The following is a 21,732-nucleotide window of genomic DNA, read 5'->3' as shown; positions in this document are numbered from 1 at the left end:
ACATGAAAAGCAGACAAAAGACAAAGAATATCATAGGGAGGCCATGTGAGTGAACTCCCCCTGAACCTTCACCCACCAAGTGAAATACAGTTGGTCCTCTCACCCACCACCATCAACATTTTTCAACGAGATCATTTGAAAGCAGCACTGATCCTTTCTCTCTATTGCTAATTCAATTTTAAAATGCTGGATGGAAATTAAAATCAGCCATTGGGCCCATGTTTTGTTAGAGACAGACCAATGCATTTGCTTGAGGAAAAAGGAGTGGATATTTACTGCACTCTGCTTATGAAACTTTCTTCTTGTTAAACTACACAGTTACATCAGAGTTCTCATATGGTGGTACAGAATTTCCACCATGGCTGACCACAGTTAATTCTTATATTATTCAAATGTACCATGTAAAAGACATAAGCACAGACTGATTCAAAACCCCCCCAAAAAAGAATGAGAACACAGCTACAGTACGTACGGTATGCATAAAATGTGTGTAAATGAAATTATGTTTGTCGATTTAAAGCCTGCAAATGTCAAGCAGAACCTTCCTTGCTATTTTTGGAAATCCAAATATTGAGAATTGAGACACTGCAATCAAACTTTATTTTAAAATTTCAAAATGTATTGAATACTTTTGTTGCCATGGCTCCATTATTAAAAAAACAGGATGTACAAAACATACATATCCAATACAAAAGCTGAATATAATTTAAAAAACCTGAAGATTTAAATAAAAAAATGCATTACCAATGCTTTCTAAAGGTAAAAAAAAAATAAAGCCTCACAATAAGACTGAATTCTGGCTATTTAGGAGTCAATGCAATTTTAAAAAATAAAGATTTTTTACACACTTCAAATTAATTTTATCAGGATTAAGATTTGTTCAAAGTTCAATCCTTCAGTTCAATCTCAGAAAGTGTTTGTGAATTTGTGCCAGTTCACTCCACCACCTTTATGGACTGAATGTTAGAAGAGGAGTGATGAGCTCTCCCGGCGTGTGTTGAGCCTTTCCCAGCTGTTGCAGGCGCAGAGCTGTGATTTGTCGATCGGGGATACTTTGCAGCTGTTGCCTGCCCAATGGTGAGCTAGATCAACGATAAATGCAAAATACACATTAAATGATCACATTCTTAAAGTCACACAGACATCTAGAAGCATGGTGACAAAATGGGAAAGAGCAGCGATACATACAATAAGAATGAGGATTAACAATGGAGACTGACAGTACAACCAACACGTAAAAGGTTTAAAGGCAAGTCTGTTTTCTCCTCGTTGATTCCCCCACTATTGTTTATTAAGTGTATTCTTTTTTTTTGGGGGGGGGGGTTATAATTATTAAATGACAAGAAAAAACAATAACACAAAAATACATAAAAATAGAAGAAAAAAGTCATCCACTGACAGAAAAAGTACCTATTTTTGTAATACTTATTAAATATCTTTAGGAGGCTTATAAATGAAGCCAAGCTAAAAAAAATAAAATAAAAGCATCAAAGATTCTTCACTTTTTACCACATAAGCACAGATAATCATATATAGATAATTCTCTCTTGTTTAAAATAACATTACTCCTTTAACAGAAATAACAGTTTTACTCAGTCCCGCTTGATTGCTGTCAGGACCTAGGACAGGACAGTGTGTTTCTGAAACATAACGTAGACTGCTTTCTACCAGCGTCTACCAGCCTCAAATCCAAGGAAAGAACAAAGTTGCTTACGAGGCAGTGCCGGATTTCCTTTGCCACCTTGCTATGCAATGATGTTCTGGAATCCAGTACTGAAAATACTTTTTTATTAAGTGTATTCTATACCGAGAGGCAACATATTGGAATGAGTACTGTATTTAATAATTTTCTGCATGTAATTATTTCAAGTTCATGTTTTCCAGAACTAGGAACATTCAAAAAAGTTTCAAATTTTGCAACCAATGTAATAACACCAACCAGTGTACCCGAGACTAAATGGTCAAAAGCAAAGTTGCTTGTTCTTCCTGAGTAACTGGCCACCTAGCTCACCACAATCGCTTTGCTATCTAAGCAATTTAATTTACAGTGCTCTACCCCAAAACATTGAGTCATTGAGATACTGGTTACGCTTTACTTGAATGACACTAAAAAAGCTGTCATAACACCTTCATAAATGCTACACAACATGACATAACATGTACAATCCCTTGCAAAGATTTTTGAAGATTTTTTAATTACATTATATGCATACTATTATATGTAACGGTTCATTTGGTTATTTGTAATGGTTCTCTGAAAGCTGAGGAGCTTTCAGAAAAGTAATGAGAAAATAATGGAAAACACCATTAAGGACATGTGACCTGAAAATTAATATAACTGTGGTCCTTATTCATAATTTTGCTATATGATTTAATGACGGTCTTTTTTATTGTGCTGTCTAGAGTTTATGAGGTAGTTCTTTTTTGTCTCATTCAAATAAAGTGTTATGAAATTTGTGCTGAACCAGGACGATGGCTGTATGGGTGCTGTATCAGTGTATCCATTAATAAAAGGCCCTCAAAACACAGGGAACTGTTACATTTTCTGGATGAAATAAAAAAAACAGCACACTCAATGCAGTACACCAAGCATAAGCCTCGATTTGGCTAACATGTTCTAGTAACACCTAGAATAGCAAATTTTGGAGGTGTGAAAAATGTATGCATGGGAAGGTCTTAATTATTAAACGATTGATAATCGTTTTATATTTCACAAGGCTAAATATTATTAAAATAATACATGTCAGTTTTTTCACATCCCATAGTAATGGAAAAATGGTTAACTGTGCCTTAAGAAAATCACATTTTGCTTTAAAGACACTAGTCTTTTATTCTAATGACTTAAATAAATACTGTAGCACATTCAAAGGCATAATGGATACTTACCATATATAACACTAAATATTTACGAAATCATGTTTAGATTTTATATTTCTAAAATAATGTTTACAAACATTCGAGTTTAATTAAATGTTTTAAGAAGATTTAAACTAGCCCACCTGTGTTACTGGATGATGTCGTTCCACCACAACTGAACTCATGGGGGGTGCCACCCCCATGACACTCAAATTTCCAGTCACTCTGCTGCTCTTAGGACCCAGGTCTGTCCGGCCAGTGATGCGGGCTGTGATTGTCTTGCTGGCTTTTTGCTGTGATGAAGTCACAACACGAGTAGTAGGCTAAGGAGATGAAAGTTTAAAAAAAAAAGAGAAAAGCACAGAAATCAATATTAAATTAAGTTTTATAGTAATACAATACCATTACCATCTTACTATTTTACAGCTACTGAAATAAAAATGAAATGACTGAATCTGGGGAAATAGACAGGTTATCACCATTTTAATATAACATTAGTTTTAGTTCTGCTGCTGAACCGAGATTGACTTTAAAAAAATAAATTGCACTGCACTGAAAAAGTTACCAAATAACAGCCACCACTTTAGTAGACTATAGATAATTGATAAAAAGATAAAAGATGAGAAATCTTAGCTTTGATAAAAGCTAAGGAGTTTTATATAAAACAATTAATTTGTGGTTGCAGATCTAAACTGCTTTCGTTAAACTGACCTGCAGCTAGAAAGCCATCACATTTCTATGGTTTCTCATTTATTTAAAGAAATCAATAATACTATTACCAATCTGTGGGCTGATACAGGGCCGGATGTTGGAGCTGCACTATTGACAACAGTGGCTGAGGAAATGCAATCTGCTGTCCTTGATGCAGCACTACTAGGTCCAAAATGAGAAATGAACTAGAAGAAAACACATACACAGGGAATAACGGTAATCAATCTATTCAATGTCAATAAAGTTTTATTAAAGATGGCCACATTATTTGTGGAATAAAATTAACTTGTGATGTGATGCTGATACAGTGACCTCTTGTGGCATTGTTTTTAAGATATCTTGGCCAGGCGAGAACCACGAACAGCATTTCCAAGAATATCTCACACAAAAATAAATCAAATAAAGAGGCAGCAGGGGATTTAAATCTCCCAAGAACAAACAAGCCCCTAATCCTTTTTTTTATTTCTGTGGTACAATTTAAAGTACCAAAGATGACAGTTTCCAGGAGCCAAAATACAACAATTTCATGAGGAAATGCACCATGTGGTCTGATAGATTTTTACTTATAATGTACTGTATAATGTGTATAATGTGTATAAGATTTAGTTTACTCTACGTCGTCATTGCATTTCAACACATAAGCCAGTGCTGGTTATTTCTTTGTCAAATTGTTGTACAAATATGTTTTTATATTTGCATTTTCATAAAAATGTGTACTATTTGCAACACAAAAAACTTGGATTGGATTACCAATTCACACTAATTAAAAGTTTAAAGTGTACTAGCCTCTTCCTTGGAAAATACACAATTCATAGTAAGTATTTCTTCTAATTGATACCTTTAAAAAACACTTTATAGTGGTGTTTCTCTATTTCCAGTACTCGAGGAAAGGTAATAGAAGATACTAAGATACAGTTTTCCAAGGGATTCTGAAAACTTGAAGAGAAAAAGAGAAAAATACATTTTGGTACAAGAATATTATTCCTCTGGAATGAAATACGTGAGAAAAGACTGAAAGACCAGATGTTCCTGGACGGTGAGGTGATCAGCGCTCTTGGAGTTACTTTACCCCAGTGATCGTACCATCTGCTCTGCATCGCTGGAGCTGGCTGGGGGGCCGGGGGGCTCAAGGTGCACTGGGCTGAAGCGGGCTGAGGGGGCTGGCTGGGGCGGGAAGGGAGCCGAGGAGCTGGAGCCAGGCTCTTCCCGCGAGGGCGGGCGGTCTGCACACACAGACATGAAAAGGAAAACCAAGCTGCTATAAACATTATCAGCACCCAAGAGGTCAAAACGGCTCCCGAAACCTTAGTATTCATCTGAAAGAAATGTGAACTCAGGGAAGGAAATCAGATTTCCCTAAGGCCTGTGTTTGCCATACATCAGTTGCAAGATTCACTAAAGACAGCAAAGGTACTCTCCCTTAACTTCAACTTCAGTCTTTTTAATGAAGAAATGAAAAATATGCAGGTAGTTTAGGGTACTATTTTACGCCGGATAATGATCCTGTAGTAGATTTAGTAGCCAGACAAAACGATGCTGAGGCGAGTTAACTCTAACAGCGAAAGCTATCAGAAAGCTGTACTGAATAAACAGAAGTAAAAAAAAAAAGACTGTTTTTCCATACGAAGTAGATTGGATAAAATGACAGGATTTTAAATGTTTCAACAGGAACATGGTATGATGCACTTCAGAGTGATGTTGATTTGCCAATTACGTCAAAATATAATGTTTCCTGCCATTAAGAGAAGTGCATTATTATATTAATGTCTATGGATTTCAAAGATATTCCAGTGATGTTTTAACAACAGGAATAAATCAAAATAATATCTGATCAGTGGCACAAGACGTTTAGAAATTCAAGAATGAATCAGAATTTACAAAAGACCAAAAACAATACTAACAGATGCAGTTCAGGTGGGTAGCTGCGTCAGCATTCATCTGTTTCTGTGTTTGGTCAAAAGAGTATTATACAAATAAATAAAAGGGAGTTAAAAACAGGTTTACCTAAAAAAAGATTACACATTAGGACGTTTTTTAGGATTAAAAAGAAGTTAATTCAATCCCGAAAATGAAACAGAAAGATGAAAAGATGTTTTAGCTGTTGATAGCATTCTTCCAGTGTGTGGGGGAATGCAAAAAATTGCAACAATATGAGGATAATACAAACACACAAAAGATTGTGAACATGCTAAGGAGGGCAGAAAATAATATTTGTATCATCATGGAGGAAGTGAAATTTCTGTAATGTTGTAATAATTTTGCAACTCCTTCCTGTTACACTCCCCTGTAAACTAAGTGGACCAGTCTGGAGTTTTCCTGCTGCCACAGGGGTGGGCTATGGGTATTACAGTTGAAGCAACATACTGTACAGTAGTATTCAGTAGCACTGGAACGGTAATGAAAAATTAAAGAAACATAATTTTTAAAGAAAATATGTTCCAAGCTAATTTGTTTCTGAATTTCATGAAGGTTTTAAGTGACCTTCTGGGCAGGTAAGAGCTTTTTAGTGTCCAGCAGAAGCAGCAACAAAATTAATTCGATTCTTCTATAACAATATCTTACACTATGGTGATCTCAGAACATAGTAAAGAAAAATCAAGTTGGAAGTGCATCTTAGAATATGGCACAAATAATTTTGTTATAGGTCAAGGACATTTCAAATTTACTAACCAGACTCAAGCCTGCTCTCTCTTCCATGAAACATGCTCATTGCCTCCATATTCAAGGCACACACCCCACGCATAAAAGCCTTTTTCATGGAATCTTCATATCGGTCCCGTTCCGAATGCAGCCTTTGGATCTCCCCTCTTGCATTGCTTAGTTCTTCAGACAGCTGAAATTGAAAATTTTCAATTAAAACTAACATTCATTTCTATAATACTGCGTTATTTCATTGCATTAGCTGGGGTTTTATTTGGTCCAGTAAATAGTTTTCACAGGTCATATCATCTTGTATTAGGAAGTGCTTCCAGTACTTAATGCTTTACTGCCTTTTGTGTATTCATATGGGTCTTAAATTTCTAATTTCATGTCATACAAATTGCTTAAAAAGAAGTTTAGTTGCAATAAATAATGCAACAAAATACAATTACTCCCCATTGTAATTTCTAAATTTCAGTAATGCTTGAATCCTAAAAAACCCCACCATATTTCAAAAATACCAGGATCACTGTAATTGAGCTGCATCTGCAGAAGGTCTGCTCTCAAGTCTTCCATCATTTGTTTATTTCTTTCTACCTGGAGTTTTTTTATACGTTTTCAGTCAAAGACAAGAACTTACAGATAGATACTTTATTGATCCCGTGAGGATCAATAAAGACATAAAAAATTATGTCTCATTATGAACCATTACAAATAACTGTGTGCCTATAATATCATGTGACTTGCACAAACAGTTTCTAAAGATTTATACTGTGTTGTGCAGGTATCTTCCTACTTCCACATTACCAGTTAGCAAAATCACGTGCCCAATGGCCCATTGTGCTTTAGGACACTACCAAATCTCGCCACTCTTTTGAATGTTGCTAGAAATACTGCATCTTGATGCCTGCCTTCTTGGTAAGAAGACACAGATGAGCCTCTGCCATTCAAACTACAGCTGGCAAGCAGGCATCAGAAACTCAACCTTAGGAGCAGTCCTTACTGAAGTCCTTTGATTTCTAAACACTCCTTTCTCATGCTTGAAGTTGATCAACTATTGATCCAACTCCATCCATCAATTGTCCTTATCATACATTGTCTGTTCCATGTGTTCCTCTCTTATTCTCTGAGCATTCAAGACAAAACAGAGTTGTGTTCATTTCTTCTAACCCAGACCCAGTGTGGTTGTCCTCAGACTAGTGAAAACCAAAACTCCAACTTCCTCTGTTTCTGTAGTACTTTCCACTTAATCTCTGTTATCTGATTCTCTCTCTATATTCCTAGCTTCCTAGTTTCTCTCACACAGCCCTGCATGTCATCATCTAAGAGAGGTTTCAGCCAAGTCTTTTTAAAAGAATTAACCACCCCAAAGTCATTAAAATGTGTAGTTTAATTTACTTACTTAATTTACTAATTTAAGCAACTTAACACAAAAAATACAAACCTGACTATTTTGTGTATACTGTATGATAACCACCTATAATAGTTTCACATTTAACAGATATGACAACCTAGTCTTCAAATCTCAGAGGCTAGTAATATACATTTTAATTATTTTTAAGAATTTAATTTTACTTTTCCCAAAGATTTCACATCTCACCAGAAATTCCCAGATTCATCACTAGGTGTCAATAATGCTAACAAACATTTAATCAGCAATAAAGCAAACTATATATAAATCTTTAAATGCCCAGTGATGAAAATACATCATAGGTGTATGTGCATAATGGAAAGAATTTGACAATAATTGTATTTTTACAAAAATATGCATTCATATGACATTTTGAAGATATGTTTATGGATGATCAAAGCACATTTGTTAGAGAAACTTTTCTAATTTATTTCTGAATGTTCTTCTTTTGGGTTTTATTCTTCTCAGAGATAAGGAATATCTATCAATATTTATGAGAAAGGGAACAATAAGTACTTTCTTCACCCACACAAAGTGAGCTGAGTAACCAGTAGGCTACACTGCAGAGCTGGCTTCATGGTAGTTGGGCTCATGCAATGTTCTCCATTAATCATACTCACTCATTGTAACCATTTTGGCTATGGCAATTAATTTCAATGACAATTAACATTTCTAGCAACATATTTTAACCAGAATAGCTTTTTTTCTGACGGCAACACATTGTAAAATCTTGTTCTAGTCTTCCAAATTCTTCTGTCGTTATGATAGAAGAGGAAAAATGTTTGTGTGTTTGGTTCAGAGACTTCAGACTAACACTTCATAATAAAACGCATACAGTAGATGTACCAAGAAAAAATGCCCCTAAAAACAAATGCGTGGAATAAAATGAACTGAAAATAACACATAACTGAAAGACAATAAATATGCAATAAATCACAACAAAGGTCCTTCCTGAACTACGCATTTACCTCTGCCATCTTTGCCGCATAGTCACTGGATAACTGATGGCAGACCTCCTCAGCTCTTGCCTGACAGGCACGCTCCACTCTCTCTCTCCAGTTGACCTCAATGACAGAGTGCCAGGCTGCCCACACTTTCTTCTTCAGCATCAGCCTGTAATGCTGATCTGCTAGACTATTTGCATAAGCCTGAAAAATAAGACTTGGGTGAAAAACGTTCAAGGATACAAATACATAAAAAATTGTTTTCATTCTACTTGGGATCATTCATTACAGCCACATAGCTTAAGAGTAAATTAAAAGATGATCGGTTGACTTGAGAAAAGAATGAACACACCCAGGTTTCATTATGAAGGCTCCAAATGATTGGCACACATAAAACTTATTTGATACCTTTATGTGTCTTGCTAATGCAGCTTTGTAAATTAAACAGCAAGTTTTGTGAATGTTACCCTGTATTTCTAGAATAGTGTAAAAGATGAGCTAAAGTAAATACAATCTACAGTACACCTTCTAGTGACCCATTTATCTAACATCTCTATGTTCATCTCTCTGTTCTATAAATATCCTGTTTCATTTACAGTACACATTTAAACCCAGCTTCATGAATTTTAAAAAAGGCTGTTTCCATAAATCCAGGACTGTCAGATTAGACGTTAGATTTCAATAAAGTAATGTTCCAAAAGCACTTAATTACATTTTATTTTTTGGCAGTTTTTGACAAAAACAAAACTTAACAATAAATGAATCCTATAGAAAACTGCCCAGCTACTGCATGATTTAAGTCTTACAAAAATACCTGGAATAAATATATAGTATCCTTTTGTTTTTATTTAATCACGCAAACACTTTTTTATGTCAATCTTTACTTAAAGTTAGCTTTTCAATATGAAAGGCACACAGAGAAAGCCATGTACTGTTGCTCCTCATCTGAGCTGAATTCCAGTCACTAAACTTTTCCAATAAAGCGACACAGCCATCACATTCATGCCCATCAGTGTTACCTCCTCCCTGGCTTCACTGTGTTGGATTCTCCAGTGAGTGAAGGTTCGCATCAGCTCCAGTTTCTCCCTCTGTCTCTCTATGCCTTGGGTCAGATTAGAGATCACCTAGAAATAAAATGAATGTATTCACTGTTCAGCATACATTTCTTCACAGTTGACAACACAATAGGTCCATCAAACATAGGATTTACAAAAATAATGTTCAAAGCCAACTAATGCAATTACTTTATCACAAAAGGTAAATGAAAAAACGACTGAGATTCTCCAAGATAACCAGTTTAATGTGAAGTTTATTACCAGCAAAGGTTAACATAGAGACATCTATATTCTTAAAATTAAAGAATTAAAAATTGTGCTATATTTTCAAAATTGTCCACTTCTTATATGTTAATCCAATATAGAGTAATGTATTTGGGAGATGGGTTTCAGTCACATGTACTGTATGCTAATAATACATCATTTTCATCATACCTCATCCTTCCTTTGGTTTGATATCTCGTAAGTATGTAACAATTCCTTTAGATTGTCCATTTCAGTCACAAACTCAGCCATCTGGGAAGCATGTTTTTCCCTTTCCTTCTTCAGTTCCCGTCTGTGCTGTTCAATGAAGGAAACCTTCCACTTTCTCAGCTCCATCATGACATTTTCCTGACACAGAAGTACAGAATATCTTATGTATAAAATGCCCCTTTAAAGCTGAAGGTCACAGAGACTTATTAAACACCTTTCATTATACTCCAGAAGCCAGAAAGTGTCTCCCTACAGAAAAGTCCCTCAAGCTCCAACATATGTAGTTTACCAATTTGATACTTAATGCTGTACTGCAAAATTAAGCATTAATTGGTACATGTTTATTGTAGCTGTCATAACAATGTATATTGTGCCCTGTGACCTTCATTTAGTCTATGGCTTTAATAACATGAAATTCACAAGAGTATTATTTTGGGTCTATTTCTGGTAAATCATGCAATAGTTGAACAATTACAGCTTATATGTATGTAATTAAAACGTAATAAGACTTAAATGCATATGGTTAACAAAGGACACTGCTGTTTAAAGGTTTATATGTATGTTATGAGTACCAACAACTTATTTAACATTCACTTATATAATAACTGTTACTACTGCAGCTTAGTTTGTGTGACCAGAAACGAAGCGTACAATTAAGCAATTTTTAACCCACAATGACTGGAAAGTTTAACAGTGTTAATCACAACAACTCAGGAGAAATTAGATATCAATATGGATTACAATATGGAGTGTTGTAATCCATCACATTTACCAATTAACTCTATCTGACTCACTGTCAAGCATTCTTTGTTATTACAATTTGTTCCTTTCTATAATCTTAAAATGGTTAAACCAATGCAGACAATTGCCATAAATATTTTTTCTGCAAAATGTCTTGTATACAGCAGTGTCTGTGCTAGATTGAATATTATGATATTCAATATCAATATTATGGACATAACAGTTCAAACATGAAAAACGTTATATGTTTTACAAATGCCCTCATCCAATACAGCTTACAATATTCAGGTTGAGTTTAAATACAACACAGTGGGTAGGATACAATTAATGAATGAGGCCACTACAAATAGGATGTAAAATGTAATCATCACATAAACACAATGAGATTATTATATTAAAACTGTACACACAGTGAAAGGCTTACTTATTGGGACAGTGAATTTAAATTTGTTATTTTTGCTATGTACTAATGAAATCTATATTAAAGATAACAAAAAAAATATTATTTAGTCTAAAGTACAGAATGTCACCCTTTGTTTCTGTATATTATTTTGCAAATGTTTAGCAATGTTAGAACAATGTCATCTTTTTTGTTCAATCCCCCATTTCAGATGGAACCAATCTCATATTGTTTAAAAGATGTGTTTCCCATTATATTTTTTGCTATCTGCATGTAATATTCTGCATTTGCATATGCTGTATTTAATGTAATCTGCCACATATTTGCCCATCATAGCACAGACAAAGTAAAATGCCAGCCCACAAAATCTGCTATTATACAAAAATAATTAAGATAAAATTAAGTGAATTTAGGAAAACAATTTTGGAGGTGCATATGTTAAGTCCCATGAACATTCTCACCTTCAAGTTGTTGCCCCAGATATCCAGTATGTTTTCCATTCTATTAATGTTTTCTTCAGAAACAAATATTTCTGTGACTAGGTTGTCTGGAGTTCTTTGTAAGGACCTCTCCGAAGGTGTTTTCATATTACCGGATTCAACATCAGACTCAAAAAGAATTCTAATGGGCGCTTCTTGGCCTGAAAAATCATAAATGCCTGAAGTGTGACTACAGTCTCACCATTTGCAACTTCTCTCTATGGCGGGTATAAACATACATGCCAATGCCATAACATTCCTCCTAGTTTTCTTTTGCCCTTGCACAAGAAAACTATACGCTGTGCAAGCAGGTAGCTGCGTCAGCATGCGTAGGCTGCAAAGGAACAAGTAAAGGTTTATTCCCTGCTGAAAAGAGAAGAATGGAAACACAAAAAGTATCGGCTGTGGAGACACCCAAAGAACACTCCACAGCCGATACTTTTTGTGTTTCCATTCTTCTCTTTCCATTCTTCCTTGCTATAGGGTATGCAATATTAGTTTGCCAGTATCCTTTTCAATGCAGTGCTACAGTATGTATCAACAGCAGCGGTATGTCCTAGAAATGTTAATGTTACCTTTATTTAGCAAGTTTGATTTCAATCAGTGTATTCAAATCATTTTTAATAATAATAATAATAATAATAATAATAATAATAATAATAATAATAATAATAATGTTATAATAATGTTTCTTTATTAGCCCTATACAATTTCTTGCATTAGGAATGCGTCTTTTCGCATACCCCAGCTTTTTCTCCAGGGAGACACAGACAAAGAGACAGGGAGAGAAGCTTGGGGTCAGAGCATATTTTCAAAGCAATATGGAATATTTTAATATTTTTTGTATAAACTCTTATATGAACCAGATAAACTCCTGAAATAGTCAATTATTATAAAGTTTAGAAAAAAAGGGATAACTCCAGCATTTCTTGAACACCTGTTTCCTTGAAGAAAGTGGCTTAGAAGCAAACCTGCTAGCGGCAATCTAAGTTTACCTTCTAGCATCTCTAACTGTGCTCCAGGCTCCATTTCTGTTGTGGGGGCTCTCTGTGCCTTTAGTTCTTTGTGCCTGCTTTCTTCATGCTCAGAAGCTGATCCTGAAGCACGTACAAGCAGCAAAGAACAAATAACACAAAATAAGATTGCACAAGATATCAATTTCTAATCTAGAAATGGTTCCATGTCAATATCAAAATTTAATTACAAAGCAAAACAGCCTCTGAAGGACAGAACATATTTTGGCCACATGCCAGGTGATCACTACTAAAGAGCTTCAAATCTCTACAGTCTTTTCACAGACCACCTCTCAAACTAATTACGTTTAATTACATAACATGATACTGACAGGTAAAAAGAACTACTGAATACTGTGTATGAAAGAAAAGAAGCTTTCAATGGTATGTTTATTACCATTTAAAGCATTAAATTGATTTTTTTGCCTTGATACTACTAAATGGCAGACCATAAACGAATGAATTGTCACACATTTTAGTATCTTCCAAATATACTTGTATATATTATTTAGTAAAACATGAATATTAAAAGATCACTCACAGATGAGCTAACCCATTGTTACATACACCGTTGTGACAACATGATCAAACAACATGAGTTGTGCAGTGTAACACAATCCTTCTGCAGGTAGACTCCATTTCAAGTCACAAAAGTAAATTTCATATATTTTCTTCTTTAATTATGCCTTCTTTGTAGCAGACATTCACACCAATTAAGGATGTGCTTGGATGCCCAGTTTGCTGCTCGTGATGAAAGTTAATTGTGCAATTACAAAAGATATTTTTATACCACACTCATTCAGTGTATTCAGTAACACTCACACCTGTGAATTTCAGCTGGTGTAGTTCGTCTTGCTCACACAAAAAACAAATCATACTGGTTTCTTCACTGTTTGACTTAACATAAACCAGGGCAGTCTTTACTGTCACAGAGAGAAGGTGAACTCACTCAGGGCTCAAGGCAAAACTGTTAAGGGAGTTACAGTACTCCACATTTTCTAACACAAGGGTACCTCTTAATACCTTATTTATTGGAACACCCTTATACTTCATAATATTAATGACACAAAGTAAAATGCTAACACAAATGTCCAGATAACATGAGAGACACTAAACAGCAACAAATGGTACTGGACACTATACTATTTTCTTTTTAATGCCTCTTAGTATATATTGGTTTCAGCAGCAAGATCACACATTTACAGTATTGAAGCATACTGTATAAGGAGCTGTCTTGACCAGATAAAATAAATGACACATACAGGGGAAGTATTCAAAGGAGTTATTGAGGTGTTTAATGTTAACGCCTCAATAGCCTGTGAAAATGGTACCTGCAGAATGCTGGGAAAGAACATCATCCACTAAGCTTGTGATTCTACCATCTGCTGTCAGCTGAGAGCCATGCTGAGACTGCCTCAGGGCACTGGGCTCAAACTTGGGAGTTACAACAGCATAGCGAAGCAGCTCTTCATATTCATCCTGTCAGACAGTCATATACAGAATAATGCAGCAAAATCACTCCCGATAACAAAGAAGCACCATTTTATTCAGTAAACTATCCACACTCCAGGTGGTGCTTTGCAGTTGCTTTAAGTAAAGATTTGTGATATTGCTTATCATTAAAACCACTGTTACTATACATTTTATACAACTATTCATAGATACTTTAATATGACACCAAACACTACATTTAATCATGTTAACCAAAGTAAACTTACTTACCTGCAATTCTGAAGAGACTGAACTTCCGCGATCTGAATCTTTAGGTAGAACTGGACTGTTTGGCTCAGCTTCATCAGAAGACATCTGCGAAAAAAATCTCTGATGAAGAGCAGATTCTGTATATAGATGTTTCTCAGTCTAATGCATTTACAGTGAGTTGCTTTAAGAATCATTATGAACATGTGATCATAAATCGCAGTATACTTTCATCTTAAAATATTAAACAGCACTGTAAGAAAAAAATTAGGAAGTGAATAACAGAATGCAAAAAAAAAGCTTTTCCTGCTAAATATTCTTTAACTATGATGGTAAGACATCAAATATCACTGCAGACGAGGGATGAAAGAAGCAATTTTAATGGAGATTCCCTGGACACTTTAAGTTTAATATCTTACTGTCTTATTTTCGGTAAACCAAACACACAACTTACAAAATTCAGAAATTAAGAATCCTAATGCGCCGGGCATACAATAAAGACTGTTAACCATAAGGCCAAAACATGCATTTAAGTTGCACCTTTCATTCTGAAATAAGACGCTAAAGCGTTATTTCTCCTCCTGGTAAAATACAGTAAATTATTTCCATTTATTGTATCTTCCGATCTTGTATTTCTGATAACTACATTCTGTTTGAAACCCATAGTTCTGTGACTGAGAAAGCCACAATAAATCATAACAATATTCGTTAAATCTGGTACATAAATTGCATTTAAAAGGAGGTCCTAACTCATGTCAAAAAACTATCCTTAGAAGTTCTTGCGATGCAACAACAAATATTTCTGCAAAATAAAAAAAAATCCAGCTCACAATACAAGATATTTTTGTCTGCCAGCGATTAATGTACTTTAGTAACGAAACTAGAGCAAAAAGGAGAAATTTTGGAGCATGATGCTATCTCAGCAAATAAAACTTAATGACATAGCTTAATTAATCAGAAAGTTCTCTAACCAAATCAACCTTTTAAAGGTTTCGACGTTTAGATGCCCTTATTATAATTACCTTAAACTCTTGTAGTATGTAACTATGTGTGACAGCTTATCTGTTTCCACTTTAAAACTTTTCGCTTATTTTCCTGACAGTTTCAAACTGACAAGCACATTAATAATATAAAATCCGATTGGCTACTTCAGCCTGTAGTTAGAATAGACGGAGTTTTCTGATTGGATACAGATCGACCATGGTATCCGTGGCAACTCCATGGCAGGAAGAGACGCCAAAGCTCCTCCCTTTGAGCCGCGGCATTGCGGTTGTCTTCGAGCCTGTAGCCAGACAGGAGCTGGTGCTGCTGTAGTCGTTGGCTGTGTAACATTAATGTAGAGGAAATAATAATAAAACTCGAAATAAACGGAAAAGACCAAGGAGTATTGACGAATACACAACAGTTATAAAGTTATTGTGCATCAAGTAAGAGCTATGATTTCAATAAACGAGAATAAAAATAATTTTGGAAAAATATCTAAATATAATGGTAAAAGTATTATAATTAATAAATTAAAACAATTTTGGATTGTGAATGCAAGACTGTCTTCATAACAAGTCTATGTTTCTGTGTCCTTATAAATGCTTATACTGTATTCCAGCCTTGCAGTTCTGGACCTGCAGTGCTATCCTTGTGTAGTTTGTATGTTCTCCCAGTGTTCACATGGGTTTTATCCCAGTGTTTCGGTTTCCTCTTACAGTCCAAAGAAATGCTGGCAGGATAATTGGCTTATGGGAAAACTGGTCCTGGAGTAAGTGTATCCATGCTTGTGTCTGTGTCTGCCCTGCAATGGACTGCCATCCCTTAAGGGGTGTATTGCCTCCTAGGATAGGTTGCAGCTCTCCTGTGACCCTGTGTTGGATAAAGTGGTCTGAAAATGGAAACGATGAATGGAAAAAATACACATTGCTTAATATCAGCAATGATAGGTGGTTACTGCTATAGGCTACTCCGAAAGAGTTAATACACTAGCATCGATTTATTACTCTTCAGGCAATAGGTACAGGAGGAGTCCCAAAGGTTAGGACCTCAGTTATTTGGTTAATGGAATTACCCACAATTGACGTAAACTCACAGTGACAGGGCCAGGTTGCAGAATTCAGAAGACAGAGTTTGATGCTGTCAAGCTGCAGCCAGGAAGACTAGTCCTTGAAAACAAAGCCCAGACTTAAAGAGCAGGGGGCATTTTTAAAGGTCTTTGCTCTGTGAGTGCACAAAACCCTGACCCAAAATGATCATCGGCATGATATACTTCAGCTGTATTTCAGTACTGAAATATGGCATGTCTGCACAAAGCACAACATTTATTATGTAAAAAGGAATACTTATAATACTTATATTGCCCTTTGAAATGTTCTGTTCCATCAAGATTTCAGAGTCACACAGAGGCTTTCTGAGACTCACAGCATTCCTCCTCAGACATCAGAGAATTCAGCTTTCCTGAAAAAAAAAAGTCCAGGCCTCCTGGTACAGGAGAAATCAACACTTTTTTTAAAATATATGTTTTTGAAAATAGGTTCCTGCATTAAAATGGGGTATTATATTGCCAAAGACATCATAATTCCTTGATAAATATTACCTTTAATTGCAAAGGAAATAAAAAATATCTGCAAGCTGTTGCTATGGAAATGTTTCCATTTTTCTTCACCACCTCATTTTATTCAAATCGAAGCAGCAAAGGATAGAATAAGATGCAGGTAACACATTGTAGCAGAAAATTGTATTTTTAAAAGTTTTTGTTTAGATACCCAAATTAGAACTGTGTTCAAGTATGGTAGAAGCAGTGTTAATCATGATTTTAATAGTAAAGTAAAAGGGTTAGAGATGTCTTGTGAGGGAGGGGGTATTAATTAAGTCTGTGTGTAGCTCTACTTATTTTATTATTGCATTCTCCTTCTCTTGGATTGATTCAAGCCAAACATTTTGAAATAATAATAATAATAAATCGTTAAGTCTTTTGGGGTGAAACTGCTTTGTGTCCTGGGACAGTAGAAACTGTGGGATGCCAGACTAAAGTTATTAGGTTATAGAATTAAGACACAATGAAGCAGTCACAGGAGCTCTAGACTCTTTTATACTCAGTCATTACTCAGACTCCTTGACATGCTTTGCTAATGTTAAACATAAGTAAGAAGATATAATGTCCAAGCACAAAAAAGTTCTACATGACAAGTAAAACTTTAACAAAACAATTTTTAGTGGAAGAAAGGATAGACTTCTATCCAAGGTATAGTGTTGAGTCACCACTGTGTGGTGACCACCACTAAACTAGTCGTGGAGCTCAAGGCTAGAGACTGCCAATGTCTCCATCTGGATGATATCTCTCCAATTAGGGCTGGTGCCAGATGAACTTCTGGGGATGTCAGTTTTTATTGTCCAGTTATTAACTGTTAACTTTAAACAAGAGGAATCCCTATTAACTCTAAGGGACCATATTTAAATTCACTTTGGGCAAAACAACAATCTATCATTATTTGGGTTTGCCTCAAGTAAACATTCACTAAGATCTAAAAAACATGTGGAGTGGACAAATCTTTTTTCCATCATGTTGCCTGATATTGTCCAATCAAATGTTGTCAAATGTTTAGAAGCTAAGTAGAGAGGGAGCTGATCAGTACTAGTTTGGAGATCTTCATAAATAAATAAATAAATAAATAAATCAAGCTGCTGCTGCAACCAGTGTTTGTCTACCATTAGGTGTCACTTTTCACTGTGAGCTAGAATCTCCAATAGATAAGATGTTGATTGAGGAATAAGGCTGTTAACGTTGGTGTTTTAGCTAAATCCCACTTTTGGCTTGCTCAGAGTTGCATACCTAAATTTCCCCCTTAATCAACAGGATAAGTTATCTTACTTTTCCTCCTGATTTGTTATGTAGTGGGGCTGCTGACACAATGTAAGAACATGATGACACAAATCTTGGAAAGTTTTGCTATTGATTACATGGTCTATTCAAGTCAGGTAAACCTGTGTAAATGATCAATACCTGTAGTATTCTCTATTACATTCACAAAAGCATGGGAATGACCTGGCCTAGGCTGGTGGAGACATTGCACACATTTTCCACAACTATATGACAAGATCTTATAACAACGTACTCCATTAGTCAGTTAACATTGCACAGGCAATAATCCATCCATCTTCTAACTGCTTCATCCAATACAGGAGAGCTGTAGCCTCTCCCAGCAAGTAAAAGGTGCAAAGCAAGGAACACCCTGGACAGGACACCAGCCCATCGCAGGGCATATACATACAGTATGTAGTTCAGGTGGGTAGCTGCATCAGCATGTGTAGGCTGCAAAGGAACAAGTAATAGGTTTATTCCATGCTGAAAAAAAGAAGAAAGAGAACACAACGTTTTGGCCGTGGAGCCTTCTTCAGGTGTGTACATATGTAGCGGAGCTAGTGTGGTGACGTCAGCGCCCTCACTGGGCGTAGCAGGGTCCTCAGCTGCCTGGGCTGAGGGAGGTCTCCTTTAGCTCACCCGGTTGGTGCCCTGTTGCGTTACGCCGGAGACCCGGGTTTGTGCCCCAGGTGTGGGGGACGGAAGGGGTGGCGGAGGGCACGACCCCGCACGGAACTGTGACTGTCACACATACAAGCACACAACTCACACCAAATTTCCCAAAAGCCAATAAACCAAATGATCATAGAGAGAACATACAGTACAAACTACGCACATTGCTATGAGGCAGCAATGCTAACCACTGTGTCACCATACCAGCCACAGGAAATAATCTGGGGCGAAAACATATGGTTATATTTCTAAGGTTTTTGTGCCCATCGCCTTCATTGTTTACCCTAGTTTAAGCCTTGTTAGTACTGGAAATGCAAAAAGCTGATTGCGAAGTCACACTTATGGATGTTGGTTCTGACAGAGCAGTATTGTGCAGATTGTTGTGAGTCAAGTATTGATGAGTAATGAGTATGCCTTCCACTTCAAAAGACAAAGCGATCTGACAGTTAGTCAGTTAGTCAGAGTCAGCATACTGTTGTGACATATTGAATAGGTTTTGTGTAGATTATACTATTTTCCCCCTCTGCCTTAACTTTATTTTAGTGTGGAAACATTTATCTTTATGCCATTGTTTTGTGTAATGAATACTGTAAACCACAAATAAATCCTGTGGTTTTGACTTGAAAAGCAATATTGTATATGCAGGAATATCATCTCAGATATTGCAATGCCTTAGAAAATATAATGTCAGTGATAATGTTCTACCTCAATTTCTATGTACTAGAATTAAAAAGGTATTGTTCTGAAATACATCAACATAATAAGAATCAAGTCAATTTTGCAGAGAGGAGTCAATTAATCACTGAATCAATGTCTATTTTACACATCTTGGTTTTAAGAGGGTAGCAGCATCTCATCTCATATCAACACTTTGTGCTGCCATGTCATACACTACAGAGAACAGAAAAAAGAGAGCTAAATTTTTTTATACAAAATATGATTAAATAATGAATTATTAGTTAATTAAATAATTAACAGTTCTTCTATATGACTTACTGTATAATGAAGCTTACTGAGGAATTAACCTTGTCTATGGTCATAAAAAAGTGAGAAAACATAGACATATGGCAAGTAACAAGTGATACAGGACATTGATAAATTATTTATCAAAAAGTTAATTAATACTGTGGCATTTAAACAAAGCTTAGAAACTAACTGCAGCCTACAAATGCTCATATAACTATTAAATATTTTTTTTCCCCTGGATCCTCAATTCTTGGTGCTAACCCTTAAGAACTACACACTTAATTCTCAAATTAATCTGTGAAAGTGATATTACAAACCTTAACTTGTATCAAATAATCAAACAATTCCAACAACATATGGATTACATTGTGCATTTATATTTTATGTTTCAAACCAGTACGTTATGCACTATGCTCAATACCCCAGTTAGTGGATTAATGGATGGTTAATGTCATCACAAGCCTCTCAATGCAGATTTGTATTTTTAGAAAGGCATACTCTACCCTAAACCATTTTAGAATCCTTCAGCACCGAAGAGAATGTTTTGTTGATTCATCTTAATATTGTTAAACATGCCCATGTGAAAACATCAGATAGGTTTATTCTTGGATGTAAACAAACTTGTACAATAGCTGAGCATCATTCTCAGGTTCCGTTTTTTTACAACAGCTGTTGTAAAGTTTGTCATTCAGTCTAAAGGAAATCGACCTTTTGCAATAAATTAGAGATGTTGGAAATGTTATGTTACATGATCCTGGAATTCTTGTGTTACAGCTTTAAAGACATTCTTTAAGTAATGGGACAAATGCTTCTGGCTGCTTTTTGGTCCATGGAAATAAATCAATAATTTTGATTGCAGAGAGCCAGTATAAACAAACATTGTAGGATTCATCACGGCGTGATCGGAATGCCTGGCCTCATTACCCTGGTGTTATTCCCTGTCCCTGTTCTAGATTCCGCTCAGGTTTTTAAACTTGTTTGTCTTGTCTTGGATGGATCCCCCGGTTCCCGGACTCTGGACTGCGCCCCGGATTTCTCCCTTGGACTGTCTGGATCAGTTTGCCTTTGCTACGCCCCCCGAGCACTGGATTACCGCCGGCACACCCCCCTGTCTGTCAACCTGTCCTGATTCTCTATGTCTCTTCCCTGTTGTCCTTCTCTGCTTAGTTCTAGATTAAACCGTCTGCATAGGGTCCTAAACTATGCTTCACGGGAGCATGGACCAGCTCCTGTTACAGCAAGTTGCTACTGTATCTTAAAAAGTATGTCTGCCGCAAGCCCAAATCAAAGGTCTAGATCATTTGCATTTTATCTTAGTGGGGCACTGTGCTCTTCTCAATTAACTCAGAAAAATCTGACCTGCGCTGAAAGAACCACATGTTTTCATTCTTGAACAGAAAAGACTGCAGGGTTTTCAAGGGGACCTGCAGTCCCAATTCCTGATGACTAAACCTAGGAAACAAAATAAATTCATTGCTGGTATAGAAAAAATTGCCAATTTTCAAAATAAGCACAAAATTGTGAACTTTATGAAAGTACTGTAAGTCGCCGTGTGGTTGCAAACCACCGGTCTCGGAGAGAGCGAGAGATCCCACAAACTGTGACGTGGTGCGGCCCTTCCTGCTCACGAGTCACATAGTACGAGTGAATAAGTAGGGGTTGCGCAGCAGACATTTCAATGCACAAATGTTTCAACCTGATCTGCATGTAGAGTTAACAAGTAAGTAATATTTGGGAGCAAAACTGTTTCAAAGTTGAGAGCAATATTTATTTTGGATTAAAAGAGATGTATTCATAAGCCTGCTTGTTTGCAATGTACTCCAAT

The 21,732-nt window shown here is 36.0% G+C and overlaps 1 protein-coding gene across 3 annotated transcripts; it reads right to left on the bottom strand.

The window, feature by feature from the left end:
* Positions 1-29: 29 nt before the first annotated feature.
* Positions 30-15,564, bottom strand: poc5 (POC5 centriolar protein homolog (Chlamydomonas)). Of its 3 annotated transcripts, XM_015364233.2 has the most exons (13): positions 15,445-15,560; positions 14,447-14,530; positions 14,056-14,203; positions 12,707-12,808; positions 11,694-11,872; positions 10,053-10,229; positions 9,582-9,686; positions 8,587-8,766; positions 6,238-6,400; positions 4,651-4,790; positions 3,636-3,752; positions 3,000-3,179; positions 30-1,082 (listed from the first exon to the last, which is right to left on the bottom strand). In XM_015364233.2, the coding sequence occupies exons 2-13, from the start codon at positions 14,528-14,530 to the stop codon at positions 936-938; spliced, it is 1,722 nt and encodes a 573-aa protein (XP_015219719.2). In that variant the 5' UTR covers positions 15,445-15,560; the 3' UTR covers positions 30-935. The 3 variants fall into 3 exon arrangements, with proteins under 3 accessions (XP_015219719.2, XP_015219735.2, XP_015219727.2); XM_015364241.2 differs by lacking the exon at positions 30-1,082 and having other exon boundaries at positions 3,066-3,179; positions 4,637-4,790; positions 15,445-15,564; XM_015364249.2 differs by lacking the exons at positions 14,056-14,203; positions 15,445-15,560 and having other exon boundaries at positions 14,447-14,532.
* Positions 15,565-21,732: the final 6,168 nt, after the last annotated feature.

This window comes from Lepisosteus oculatus, chromosome 3 (assembly GCF_040954835.1).
Source record: "Lepisosteus oculatus isolate fLepOcu1 chromosome 3, fLepOcu1.hap2, whole genome shotgun sequence".
NCBI classification, from domain to species: Eukaryota; Metazoa; Chordata; class Actinopteri; order Semionotiformes; family Lepisosteidae; genus Lepisosteus; species Lepisosteus oculatus.
The sequence above is the reverse complement of the archived record's forward strand: the minus strand, read 5'-3'. Positions and strand labels throughout refer to the sequence as shown.